The 14,476-nt window shown below is 42.9% G+C and overlaps 1 protein-coding gene across 1 annotated transcript in view; it reads left to right on the forward strand.

Annotated features, from left to right (window-relative positions):
- The window catches only part of LOC121046096 (neprilysin-4-like), an 85,230-nt gene that overhangs the window by 62,736 nt on the left and 8,018 nt on the right, over positions 1–14,476 (forward strand). The window contains exons 15-20 of the mRNA XM_042290249.1: positions 1,880–1,938; positions 3,908–3,959; positions 4,620–4,687; positions 4,785–4,903; positions 6,074–6,139; positions 12,029–12,139. Coding sequence (XP_042146183.1) covers positions 1,880–1,938; positions 3,908–3,959; positions 4,620–4,687; positions 4,785–4,903; positions 6,074–6,139; positions 12,029–12,139 — 475 coding nt within the window. The remainder of the gene's footprint in view (positions 1–1,879; positions 1,939–3,907; positions 3,960–4,619; positions 4,688–4,784; positions 4,904–6,073; positions 6,140–12,028; positions 12,140–14,476) is intronic.

A 14,476-nucleotide genomic window follows, 5' to 3' on the forward strand; every position in this document is an offset into this window, starting at 1 on the left:
TACGAACTGCGCAGATGCGAGTCTTCTGTGGTAGCGCGCGCGCAGTTCGTACCGGAGGGCCCACCGTACCGTATCGATGTTAAAAACGATTCCCTAAAACTCCCAATTAGAGAATTTTGGGGGATCCGTTTCTGCAGATCCGATATGGTACGATGGGCCCTCCGGTACGAACTGCGCAGATGCGAGTCTTCTGTGGTAGCGCACGCGCAGTTCGTACCGGAGGGCACACCGTACCGTATCGATGTTAAAAACGATTCCCTAAAACTCCCAATTAGAGAATTTTGGGGGATCCGTTTCTGCAGATCCGATATGGTACGATGGGCCCTCCGGTACGAACTGCGCAGATGCGTGTCTTCTGTGGTAGCGCACGCGCAGTTCGTACCGGAGGGCACACCGTACCGTATCGATGTTAAAAACGATTCCCTAAAACTCCCAATTAGAGAATTTTGGGGGATCCGTTTCTGCAGATCCGATATGGTACGATGGGCCCTCCGGTACGAACTGCGCAGATGCGAGTCTTCTGTGGTAGCGCGCGCGCAGTTCGTACCGGAGGGCCCACCGTACCGTATCGATGTTAAAAACGATTCCCTAAAACTCCCAATTAGAGAATTTTGGGGGATCCGTTTCTGCAGATCCGATATGGTACGATGGGCCCTCCGGTACGAACTGCGCAGATGCGAGTCTTCTGTGGTAGCGCACGCGCAGTTCGTACCGGAGGGCCCACCGTACCGTATCGATGTGCCAAGACGATTCCCTAAAACTCCCTATTAGAGAGTTTCTGGGAATCCGTTTCTGCAGATCCGATATGGTACGATGGGCCCTCCGGTACGAACTGCGCAGATGCGTGTCTTCTGTGGTAGCGCACGCGCAGTTCGTACCGGAGGGCACACCGTACCGTATCGATGTTAAAAACGATTCCCTAAAACTCCCAATTAGAGAATTTTGGGGGATCCGTTTCTGCAGATCCGATATGGTACGATGGGCCCTCCGGTACGAACTGCGCAGATGCGTGTCTTCTGTGGTAGCGCACGCGCAGTTCGTACCGGAGGGCACACCGTACCGTATCGATGTTAAAAACGATTCCCTAAAACTCCCTATTAGAGAGTTTTTGGGAATCCATTTCTGCAGATCCGATATGGTACGATGGGCCCTCCTGTACGAACTGCGCGTGCGCTACCACAGAAGACACGCATCTGCGCAGTCCGCACCGGAGGACCTGTCGTACCGTACCGGATGTGCAAAGCGGTTCCCTAAAATCCCCTATTTTGCTCGCAAGAACGGATGGTGTTTACTTTGTTACCGAGGAAAGCGACGAGTTGCTGCTTATAACCGCTGTTTGTATATAGGCGTTTTCTGCTTCCTGTCCTTCTCAGCCACGTGGGTTCCGTATCCGCTATGCGAAAAAAAAAATAAATAAAACCTTTCCACTTGGAATTTGTGAAAAAATATAGGTGAGGCAAAACAAGAATGTGTGACAATCACGCCTTTTTCGTAAACACCTTCCAGCGGCGTGGAGAGATCAAAACGATGTTTTACCGCATACCAGAAGGGACGACATTCAAGATGGCTGCGCCCTTGTGGAAAAGGTGTATAGCGTTGCGTGTACGAGTGTGATGGCGAGCACAATGTTTTACGTGCCGCAGAGTTCAGCCTGAATTTCCGGGCACATATGTCAATGTTCGGGGCGGGCATTGGCATTCGTGGCCTTTTTTCTTTGACCCCAGTGATTCACCAGCACTGCGTGCTCCATGAGAGAAAGATAAGTGCTGACACTGTTCGGTATTTTAATGAAAATAATTACAAATGTTTTAACAGTACAGTTTACACCTATTGTTTGAATGGCGGTTAACAAAATTGTGCCGTTTTTCTTTTCTCGCAGGTGGGAAGTGCCGTTTCTGAAGCCGAGCGTCTATTTTAACCACGACTTTAAGACGTTGGGTGAAGTGACATCTTTACTTTCTTTTTGTAGAGTTTTCGCTCGCTTATGACCCGCGGTGATGTTTGATGCTTCCCTTAACGAGCAATATTGCGATCTGAAGGTTCGAATAAATACATGATTCGTTCAGCTTATTACTGCCACAGTCTTAAACGGGATGTGACATTGAAATAAAAAAAAAATGTTAGATTATTCTGGACGCGAGTCTTTTTATCCGAATAATATGTACTACAAGGTTTAAAGTTTTACTGTGTGCATAGTTAGATTTTTTTGTTTACTTCCCATTTCTGTCATTCCCAATCTGTAACAAGACAAGAAGGTTGTAATTGACGTAACCAATCAGGGGCTAATTACGTCTGATACGCTACGCTTTCTCAGTCGTTCTTTCTTTGAGACGAAAGCTTGCCTGCCTTCGTACATCCCTTGCATTAATGGTGACGTGAAGGTCGACATGTACGTAACGCCTTACTAGTAACGAGTTGCTTTTTTCGGTAGCGAGTAACGTATTTAGTTACTTTTTTTAGAAAAAAAAAAGAACGAGTGACGTACTTAGTTACTTTCAAGACCAAGTAACGAGCAACGGTATTTCGTTACTTTTGAGGAGTATACCGAGTACAGAAACGTTTAAACAGCCTCGCTTTAATTCGAACCCGAATATGCGTCTATCGCGAGAAAGGCGAATGGGCAGCCCGAAAAACAACTAATCGCTGAACAAGTCAGTCGAACTCTGCAGCTGGGAATATACTTCACTCAAAGAACCCAAAAAGGATCGTTGTTGAACAGTTGAATATTCTAGAATCGTGTACAGTCCGAATGTAAACCCGGAGCTCGCCAACGTGGCAAGGCACATACATCACCCATTGTCAACTTCGAACTTTATAAGCAGAGCGAACAAGAGAGAGAGGGGAATCCCGGATTCACCAGCTCTTCCTTAAGCACAACACTGCCGTTCCTTTGAGCGCGTTAGTAGAACGACTCTTCAGCGTCTCAAGAAAGTGGGGATACATAACTGATGAAAGCTTCAAGGTGAAGCTACTGCTTAGGTATGGCACTATTGAAAAAAAAAATATATATAACAAATCCAGTTGTGTATTTGGTCGTCAGAGTAATGAGAAAGGTAAATCGATACATTTGAGGTGAAGTGACTTGTTTCTTTTGAGAATCGGTGACGAGTAAAGTATTTAGTCAAGTTTTGAGCGAGTAACAAGTAGCGGTACTTAGTTCATTTTTTTTTGGTAATGTGTACATGTCTGCGTGAAGGTGACGTCACGTATATTACCGTACATGGCAGACTCTCTAGACGGTTGATGACAAGCGGTCCACAAATATATCGAGTTTATCCTGGAAACTAACGGTTAAAAAATACATATAAGTGTCGGAAGAAAGGAAAATATGCTTATTTTAGTGGGGTTCAGACACTGGAGTACGGCGAGAAGAGACTGCATCAAAATGTTTTCGCCAAGGAGTCGCGTGTTTCTTAAGAAAAATATGTAGTATCGAACCAAAATATCACACAAAGCAAGACATTAACGACACCATAACGCTCAAATATTGGGGAGTGTTTTTTTTTTTTTTTTGCTGCGGGTATAAAATTGCAGTGGTCATAGAATTTGGACTTTACGAGTTACATGAATATGAACCTCAGATTGACTGCTATGATGAAAAATATTTCTTGCGCATTGTCGTCATCGAACGTTATCATAGTAAGGAGAGTGACAGAAATTATCAGCACCCGATTCTTTTCAACAAATGTTTTGCGCACAAAACAATAATCCAGATTTAGAACTTTGAATATATTTTCGCTGTGTTTGAGCCTACGCAGAGAGTACGTTTGAGTGAAAATCTCGGCAATCATAAATATACCTTATCTTTGTTTAACTTCACCTCCAAGGAGGTAATTTACGACGTCCTGGCGCCTGTTTCTTCTGTCAATTGACCCTTGACCAAATGCTTGCATACTTTTTGATGCAGCAATCCCTTTCGGAATACTCCAAAGTCCACTGTACTACACAAGCATCCAACCGTAAGGACCCCTTCTATTGAATTTGTATACGGATTCGTTACACACGTCTCACAAAAGACGGTTGCTTTCTTGATCTGAGCTGCCAGATTCTATTGCATTATGTGTGGTAACTTTTCTTAGTAAGCTAACCTTCTTAAATTTCGTCTTTTTTATTCAAGTTCTCTTATTGAAAAACAAAATACTGCAGTATAATTACTTAATTTGTTAAACTTCATAAAGGTTTATGTTTAACATAACGGCTGAATAAATTCTAAAAACTAAAGAAAAACAAAATCGTTGGAATTTGTTCTCAGGTTGTGTGATATAAATGTATAAAAAAAGGAGATTGCTTATATCTCACTCTAAGAAATGTCTGCGCGTCTACTTACCCGCAAAACACTCGAAGAGCCAATCTCTGCGATCTACGAAATCAGCTGAGCAAATGATGAGGCAGAACATCCGTTTAGTCCTAAAAATTAAGTCTGCGCAGCTGCATTACTCAATGCAAAGCGCCATGCTTGCATTGCGTAATGCCACAGCGCAGACTGAATTTTGAGGTCTAAACAGATGTTGCGCCTCATCATCGCTGTCAACTAAAGTTTTTACCTCCTTTACGAATCGGTCTTTCTTCGAGTATCGGACGTTAATTTCTCTGCGATGTTCACCTCGTTCTTGTTTTAGGCCCGTGGACATGGCACGTTTCGGCTTCCAAGTGGCACGAGAAATAATACGGGCCTTTTTCGTCAGCGGTGATTTCTGCGGTTTCTATATATCTCGAGAGTGACAACTTGCGGTATACTCCACTTTTACGACATGTTTAATGTAATGCTCACCTCTACATCGCAGGTCCGTTCTATAAACATCCAAGATCCATCAAGAAGCCGTGGGATAGATTAACGCATACCGAGTTCGGCAACAAACAAAACTGCTTTCTTCACCAGTACGGGCACATCTACGGGACTCAGGTGCGCACGGCGAGGGCGGGAAAATTCCGCGTGGGGCCAAATATATCAACCAAGCGCACTCGAAAACAAAGTCGCAAAATTCAGGTATCGCATATGCGTTGACAGTGTAATTTCTCACGAAGATGCGACAACGTGTTATATTTATGTTAAAAAGAAAACAGCAACAACTTGCAGTGAAGAGTAAAAATAAAATAATTAAGACCTTAACGACTGATATGAAATTAGGCATTTTTAATGTTTTTGCAAAACAAAAGTTGCTGTGGGTCATTGAGACAATTAACGAGTCAGAAGAGTGAACGGGAGTAACATAAAAATAAATTTACTTTAGTCTTTATTTTTTCTGCCAAATGTTTACAACGTTTTTTTTTGTTTTTACTTCGAAATGAAAAAGGTTGACGTTCATACTGACTCATAGCGAATTTTTATTGTGCATTTTTTAGCTTTTAATAATGGAGGCATTGCTTCAAAAGAGTAAAAAGAAAGTGTCAGACCTAGCCGAATATTTGTGATAAATTGCAGTATGGCAGCAGTGCATATTTATTTAACTTCCGATTTATGTAAAGTGAGTTCGATCAAAACCGCTTATAAACAATGCTTCGGGAGGTGAAAAGACATGTGTAGCACGATTGGGAGAAACCAAGCACAATACAAACTGCCACTGGGAGTCGCGTCTCATTTCGATCTTTCTTGTAAGCGCATTTTCTGCACAAAATACCACTTTAAAAATACGGCTTGCTGATTACTATTTTTTATAATGCCATTCAATGCAAAGTTGCAAGCTAGCTGGACAAGAATGACGAAACTAATCCCCGAAGAAGGGAAACAAGGGGAACAGAGGGCAAACACAAATCTCCAAACACAGCTAGGTGACTGGTGCGCGACCGAAAAAAATCCGCCTGGTACGGGTATCGAACCCGGGACCTTGGACAGGTCCCGGGTTCAATACCCAGATCCCGGGGTTATTTTCGTCGTGCTCATTACATCAGTTGTATTGCCTTTTTATTTTTTGTCTGCCGCTGTAGTTAGAGAATTATTCAATTATTGTGGTTGGTTAGGTGATGCATTAAAGGAATGTATGCAGCCCGGCGTATATGCACGTAACTGTGGGCCTTGGAAATTAGCTTGCTCTTCGAGAGTTATGAGCGAAACTTTTTTTTTCTTTTAATTAAGATTAATTCCTATGCGAGCAACGTGGAGAATATGCTGGATAACGCAGCTCTTCCTGTGGCCTACCGGGTGAGTATAGTTTTAATGATAAAGGGTATCTTCTACATAGAAGGAAATGTGAAAGTACGGATTTAGCTCATGCCAGGCGTCCACGTCATTATTTAGGTTGAACGCTAAACTGAGCAAAAATAAAGGGGACCCCCAGGAACAACGTTATTTGGGGCTGTGCCGTTGTTTGTTTTTGTCATTCTTAAGTAAAACACTAATATCGTGTAAAAACTAGTCTGCGTCTTTACGCTTTCGTTTCTCACGTGGTCAAACCTATGCACATTGGACGATTTTTAAGATTTAATACAATATATTTGGCAGAATGAAAATTATAGTTTCCGAATGTTCTTCGTTTTGTTTTGTCTTATAAACACTGCAGATCAAGGATTTTTGTTTTTGTTTTTTTACAACGAAATTTGCGTATTTTCTTGTTCTTCCTATCGTCTGGGGATCGTTTTTAATGTCTCCGGTTGTCGTGTTCTTAAGAAAAAGAACTTGAGGCAGTGTTTGGAATTTTACGTGCAAAAGCTGTAAACAATGAACGTTTTGTTTCCTGCGAAATGGTAATCTTAGTTTGGGCAGAGATTGTTTTTTGGGCTCAAAAGTTTCTTTCTGGTGTACACTTGGTTTATGGCAATGTTCTAGCACCAACTCGGCTGTGTCTTTGTTCAGTTATATTTTTATTAGTTTAGTTAAATAACGCGTGGTGAACATTGCCTCTAATGTATAAAATGTTTGGACAAGGCAAAAACGAGCCATGGGTTTCTCATTTCAAAAATGAACTATATAGTATATAGCCATTTCTGAAAGCTGAGACTTTATTTGAATTGAGCTTTAGCGGTAGGATAACGTTTAGAAACGTATAAGTTCTGCTGAAAAAAAAATAGAAGTAGTAATTACGTCGCTTTCTTAAAAGAGGATACAGTTCTAACTCATTATTTCTATGAGAAAAAGTTTTTGGGTAGAAGAAGCAGGCCGAGTACGCCTGTCTTCGGGTGTGTCCTTCAAATGGTGTCGCTGTCGATCACAAGCAGTGACGACCGGAGAAGCGAAAACGGCCTCACTATTTGATGATGTTTGCCGCCGTCAGTGAGGCCATCTGAGAGACGCAGCGGAAACAATTGTTACTGCTCGACAGTATATATTACGGTATCGGGAGAATTTTACGTCTGATGTTTTCAAAGTTTGGCATCTTGACCATAGCTCTAGTTTTACATTGAGGCGGAATTTGAGGTTTCGACAACGTGTAGCTTATCTTTGATCTGCGAAGGTATACTTTTCCTTTTATTTTAACTTCGTTAAAAAAAAAGAGGTATGAATAAAAATATGGACGATGAGAAGTAAAGTAGAAGCTGTCGTATGTTTTTAATGCAATAGAATTTTTAAGCTACTACTCAAGATTTCCAGCTACATGGGTATCTGGTTTCTTGTCCACGAAAACAGTTTCCTGCTAAATTTAGCAGAATTTTGCAATTCCGATAAATTTAGCAAAATTAAAAAAAAAAAAAAAAATTAGTAAATTATACAAAAAAAAGAAAAAAAGACACACACAGGGTGCAATCGTGTGGTTTACGCAATTTCAACTGCACGACAGTATTTTACGGTATCAAGAGAATTTTACGCCTGATACTCTCAAGGCGGACCCATATTAGCCCCGAGAAGTTCGCGTGGCGCCCCCTTACGGCGAACCGGGGTGACGTCACGGCGAGGAGAGAATTTTTCCCCGACTCGGCCCGCTCGCCCTGTGGAGGCTGTGACGACGCTAGCTGACGGCGCGCTCGTTTCTATTTTATTTTCTTTTTGCGTGTTTTTCCTAGGAAGGGTAAATTTTTATATGAACCTTTATTGAGGTACGGCCTGCAGCTACAGGCGAAGCTTCAACCAACATTTTAAACATGGTTGACAGGGCAGGCAACGCATGAATCACAGCTGGTATATGAAAATAAAGAAATATGGCCACAATTGCAGGAGCGTCACTATAGATTTACATCTCGCACAATAAATGCTGCTGATGGTCTGAATGAATTGGCAGGTTATGTATATTATTATTTTTGTTTTTTGTATCTCTGTTTTTAAACAAGATCGCCGAAGCAGAAAAGCTGCATGCTGCTCGAGCAACATGTTAAATACAGTCTAAGCCATCAAGAAAAAATCACAAGTAAGACAGCCCAAGTGCAGGGGCAAAGTAAAAAAAAAAAAAAACAAGGAACATTTATTATATACAGCGGTTGCGTTTGACCTTTGCTGGATTCGGATAGTATTTCAATGGACTACACGGGTGGTATTTGTGGATCAACCCTCAATTAATGTATAACAAACGTAAGCGAAGGTGTCTACCTCGTTATTAGCCCCTTAAGCCCTAAAATTGAGATTTTACTTAAATCGAATTGTCCTGAAGCTAAAATACCAGAAACTTTTCTCACGTAGACTGTCGCCCTTCACAGGTTCTAAATTTTCTGCTGCTAGTGCTGCATCTACCACTGGACAGACGTTCGAATGCTTGCTTTTACTCCTGTTTTCCTCTGTTGTCAGAGAGTCCAGCTGTAGGGAGTTTGGAGGCTGAGGAAGCGTTTGGGGACCTGCAGCAGTGTCTTTTTTAATTGGAAATAACAATTCAAACTAAACGGTGTATTTTCGGAATAGGCTGGAATAAAGAATGTCAGGAAAAAGTACAAACATTCCATATTACGGCACTATTGCCGTGCATAGTTTGGCAGTTCAATACATATCATAGACAACTGGGGGCAATTTGGCCGTTTTTGCTGCTACCATACAAACTAATTTGCAGTAAGTGTGCAGCTTCTAAGAAATATGCGTGCATACGTGTATAAACTATATAATTAATTCACGAAGAAGCTACATTTATGTAAAACAACCCTGTTCCATGAGCACTTCAAAGAAAACATCTGCGAACCAGCGCATGCAGAGTGCCACCGCAGAGTCAGGGTCGCGAGCTAACTTGCCGACCACCCAAACGCCCATGATATAAATGCCACTTCAAATGCCTTGAAAGCGGGATGTAATATCGTCTTAAATCATAAACGTGCAAGGAACAGAATTCCAGCGTCTGAAACGCTTGCGCCATCGCTTCACCGACCTCTCGCAAGTTTGCCTTGTGTCGTGTGGACGGACGGGGAGGTTCATCGGCGGAATTGCCTCCGCCGATAGCTTTCGGGATTTGTAACGCAATTTTAAAGGTAAAAGGGACAAGCAGGCTTATAAAATGTACGGAAGCACGTCAATATCGGCCTAACTCGACGTCTTGCACACCGGGTAAACGAAGTCCAGCTCCTCGAAGAGCTTGCGGCACACAACGCCAAACCAGGCAACCGGTGCTGGGAGGCGAGCCGACGCGAGATCGCGGAGCGGAGTACTCGCCCTGACGTCACAGTACACCTCACCCAATCCGGGCGCGGCGACCGCAGCGACGCTTGTGCTCGCTCTCGGGGCTAATAGGGCGTATTCTCGACGAATTTACGCGCGTTTCAGCGGGCGTAATCACAACATTTGGCGGGCGTTTTTTTCACAGAATGGAAGAGGGGAAGGTCGCCAAACCACACACAACACTTTTCGTTGACGTCTCCTCGGCGTTTAGTGCAGTGTAGCCCGGCTAGCGCCTTTCATGGAAGGAGAGAAAGTGTAGATCGGCTGCTATATTATTCCGTTTGGCAAGGGGAAAGAAATAACTAAATGCTGATCAACCACAAATGCCTAATTTGCTAACGCCTGTTTCATAAATGTTTTTTTTGCAATCGCCGTTGCCAAGAAGTCCTACAGGAGGACGGCCGCAATCCCTGCTCAAAACCCTTCCTTTTATAATTTTTTTTTTCACATCGCCCGCAGCATAGAGGGTATGTCCTTCTGTTCTGTCTCAGTCGTTTATCCTCTGTTCAAAGAGATATATCGATTTCGTTAGGCGAGCCGATCCTCAAGTAAGTTCCGGCTGTTAACTCGGGAGCTGATTGGCCGGCACCGCGCCTTACGCCTCCGGATACACCATGCCGAAATACGCCCAAGCGCCGAGATCTGTCACGGCCGGATCGCCGAATACGCGCGTATTTACGCCGACCTCGAAGCGTCGAGGAAGCGCTCGTCCCGATGCCCCGTGAATACGTCGCAAATACGTCCTATGTGGTTCAGCCTTTAGTGTTTAAATTCTTGACACGTTGCCCTTAGCTCTAGTTCTACATTGAGGCGGAATTTGAGGTTTCGGTAACGTATAGCTTATTTTTGATGTCCTAAAAAATGACGGTATAGTTTGCCCTTTTATTCTGACATCGTTTCCAAACAAGAACAAGAAAATATGAGTAAAAATTTAAAAATGAAAAGTAAATTAATAACCGTCGTGACTTTTTAATGCGATAGAATTTTTAAACTAGTACTCAAGATTTTCAGCTATATGGGTATCCGATTTCCTGGCCACGGATAGAGTTTCTCCCTTAAATTTAGCGGAAAAACTTACGTCACGAAAATGTTTCCCGGCTAAATTTAGCGGAATTGCAAAGTTCCGTAAATATAAATAAATCTTTAATGAAATATTTAAATCAGCTACAAAAAGAAAACAGGGTACAGCTCTGTGGTTTCTAGAATTTCTGGAATTTCTAGAATTTTTACAGTTTTTACTGCTCGACCGTATTTTACGATATCAGGAGAAGTTTACACCTGATAGTTTTACGCTAGATTTTACGCTAGTTCTACATTTAGGCGAAATTTGAGGTTTCAACCACGAGTAGCTATATATTTCATGTGCAAAAAAAAAAAAGAAAAAGATATAGTTTTTTTTTTCACTTCGTTTCTGTTTACAAATCTCTGTAGTGCGAAATTAGAGCACATCTCTTGAGGAGCGGAGGGTACGGGAGGGAGGGTATGCCCCTCCTCCGTACCCTTTCCTTCTCCCCTCCTCCTTCCCCTCCCCCACCTCTCCTGTTCCTCCTCATCCCGTCCTCCTCCTCCTCTTCACCCCTCCTTTTCCTCATGACCTCCTCGTCCTCCTTCCCTCCTCCTCCTCGGTACACACCCCTCCTACATACCCTTCCCTCCTCCCACAGTTTTCCCGCTAGATTTAGCTGAGAGATTGACGCCGCGTGACCTCAACACCAATGCAGTTTCCCCACTGAATTAAGTGGAAAAATTGACGTCACGACCTATGCACAAATTTAGGTTCCCCGCTAAATTCAGCAGAACAATTGACATCACGGCCTATGCACCGATTCAGTTTCTCGCTAAATATGGCGGAAAAATTGACGTCATTACCTATGCACTCATTCAGGTGCCCCGCATAAACGTGCTTAGATGGGCCAGTTGGTACATTGCAAAGGGTATAAAGCCAGGAAAAAACACGGACCGAGACAAGAAGAAAACGACAGAGGGCGCACTCTCAACTGAAGTTTATTCGAAAAAGTATACACTATTATTCCCAACGGGAACGCACGGTCATCAATCAATCCCTGCCCAGCTCACGTTTTAGGTACTCATACTTATCCAAGTGCGTCAGCAAAACGTCTCTGGCCCTATCTACGGACGAGTATGAGTACTTAAAACGTGAGATGGGCAGGGATTGATTGAATACTGTGCGTTCCCGTTGGGAATTATAGCGTGTACTTTTCGAATAAACTTCCGTTGAGAGCGCGCCCTGCGTCGTTGTTTTCTTCTTGTCTCGGTCCGTGTTCTTTCGACGCTTTATACCCTTTCCCCGCAAAATTTGGTGGGAAAATTGATGCGTTGCACCACGTCACGGTACCTATAAACAAATGCAGGTTCCCCTGACTCAAACAAATTCAGGTTCCCGTATGTGCAACAATAAATGCTATTGCATTGAGTCATAATCAGCCCTGTGGTTTTTACAATTGTTTCATAAGAAGAAAAAAATGGACACTTGAAAAGTACTCTAAGTACTTTATTATCTTGCAGGTGTTTCGCAAAATTATGCGAAAGAGCCGTTCTCTCGGGGCGACCGACTGGGTTTTTAAAAGCCTGCCGGAAATAAACTCAGAGCGCATGTTCTTCCTGGCCTTTGCGACGGTAAGCCAATGTGTGTGGGATGAAAAAAAACAACAACAACAACAACAAAAAACACAACTTAAAGGGATACTACAACGAAATTTCGGCGCTCATTTTTTGGTCTATATGTGTTCAAAAATGCCGCATCACATCGAACATACCAATATCTTGTTAAAAAAGTCACGAAAAGGAATTTTAAAACGAATTAAACGATTAGCGAAGAGCACCTGGTGGATGTCGCTAACGCCTCGCTTGAAAAGCCCGTCTAGGAACCCTGACAGCTAGTGACGGAGGTTGTCTCGTCTCCGGCCACGACGAGAGAAGAGGGGAAGGGGGAACTCCCCTCTTTCCGAGAATGCCTTTTGTGTGCCGCAGAAGTCGCTATTGTCCCCCTACAAGATTGCAGAAGATTAACCCGTGACTTAAAGTTCGTACAAAAGCAGCCGCTTCGGTGGCTGAACGACTAGGCCATTCTCTCGACGTCAGCCTCGCCGTAGCTTTGCTCGTCTTGAGACGACCTACGTCACGATTGCGTTGGATGTCACGTGATCTCCGCTGGGCCTTCTCCGAGCGCTTGCCAGAGTGGGCCGTTTATAACGAAAAATACAGCCACCAGGCTAAAATAAAAACGTGGGATTGTCATTTGCGGATATTGTGGATCATATTCAACCTTTTTTTGAACACGACAGGAATATTTCAAATTTCGTTGAAGTATCCCTTTAACATAAACCAATTTTATATGGAAGTAATACCAAGCTGTGTGAAAAAACAAGATAAATCAATGCTCTATTGTCTAAATAACGTGTTTTAAAACTGCAAAACAAATCAAGAACCTAGGGTATTTAAAAAAAAAAAAAAGATATTCAACCAAGTTTTTTTCGTCGAAAACGTGTTTCAAATACGAGGATACAAAGTGAAAATATAGTTTTTTTTTTCTTTAAAACTAACAGATTTTTTTAAGGAATGCCGGGAAAGCTACACTTACGCGGTTTGGGCAGGTGAATTATACGGCCAGGGAGACATAGTTGGGGGGGGGGGGGGGGGGGGGGGGGCTAATCATGACCTGATATGTGCTCGTTACTTAAAAAATCTAATGAATTACAATTACAAATTACCGAGCCTTAAATGTAATGGATTATCGTTACAAATTACTTTCGCTGAAAAGTAACGGATTATACTGTACTCATAACGTTACAAATTACTTTAAGGTTACTTTCTTCACATACTTATCCAAAAAGTCAATAGAAAAAAATGTTACGCAACCACAACTTTTCTTTTCTCATACGGCCGTATTATGGTAGTCTTTGTGCAAATAAAATATTGCATTTAATAGAAACACTGTATGGTGCACTCTGTAAGCTGACAAGGCACCGAAAGCTGCAACCACATTCGCCATCCCGCTAGCTTACGGCCTCCGGGAATGATCCCTGGAATTGTGCAGACAAAGCTAGCGGTGCGCATGCTCAGTAGCGGCGTCTACCTCCGCTACGAGATTCGGAGCGGAGGTAGACGCTGCTACCTTTTTTACTCAGGTGTTTCGCCTGTTATTCACAAGAAAAGAAAAACTTTGTTCTAACGTTACAATGTATAGTCAATGCAGAATGCAGGTGTCCCAGCTTACCTTGATGTGTTTCTGTAGATTAGAGTTTGTTGTTCTTGCTGATGACAATGTGTGTTTTTCGGCAAGCAAAGTATACACTTAAACTCTAGGTTTCCGTTCTCCTTAATGCCCTGAAGTTTGAACATCTCATTAGAGATGGCCATTAAGACGACGGAGACTCCATGACCGAAAACGCGACCAGTCAGAGAAAAATGGCGGTTACCGGATATCAATCGTTCATCGGTTCTCACTTTCATACCAATATTCGTGAAAGCCAGGGGAGGGGATGGGTTAAGAAGCGAGAGAAGCGGTGGCCATTGGTCTCACAAAACAATAAAGCAGTGGTTCTTAAATGGGGGTCCGCGAACCCTCTGGTGTCCGGGAAGGCGTTCTAGGGGTCCGGAAAGCTTTACCTTATCGTTCAAGCTCGGCAATAAAAGTCGTATTCTTTTCAGATTGAGAAGAAACATTCCAAATTTTGGACGAGTTTTCTCGTGTGTTTGATAATGAGCGACGTCTACTCCACACTAGCCCTTAGTTATATGAATTTATTAAATAATTATCAAGTTTAACACTTACCTTTTCCTTTTTTCGCGGCGGACGGGGTCCCCTATAATCTCCGCCGATCCAGAGAGGGTCCGCGAAACATCAATGGTTGAGAACCACTAAGGATCACATCACTCGTTCTCTCTTTCTCTTTCTAACTCTGTCAGCACTCCCTAGATGGTCTACCCCACCCCCTTCTTTATGTTGACAAC

The sequence above is a fragment of the Ixodes scapularis genome, unplaced genomic scaffold (genome assembly GCF_016920785.2).
Source record: "Ixodes scapularis isolate PalLabHiFi unplaced genomic scaffold, ASM1692078v2 PGA_scaffold1__304_contigs__length_218370807, whole genome shotgun sequence".
In the NCBI taxonomy this organism is placed as follows: domain Eukaryota; kingdom Metazoa; phylum Arthropoda; class Arachnida; order Ixodida; family Ixodidae; genus Ixodes; species Ixodes scapularis.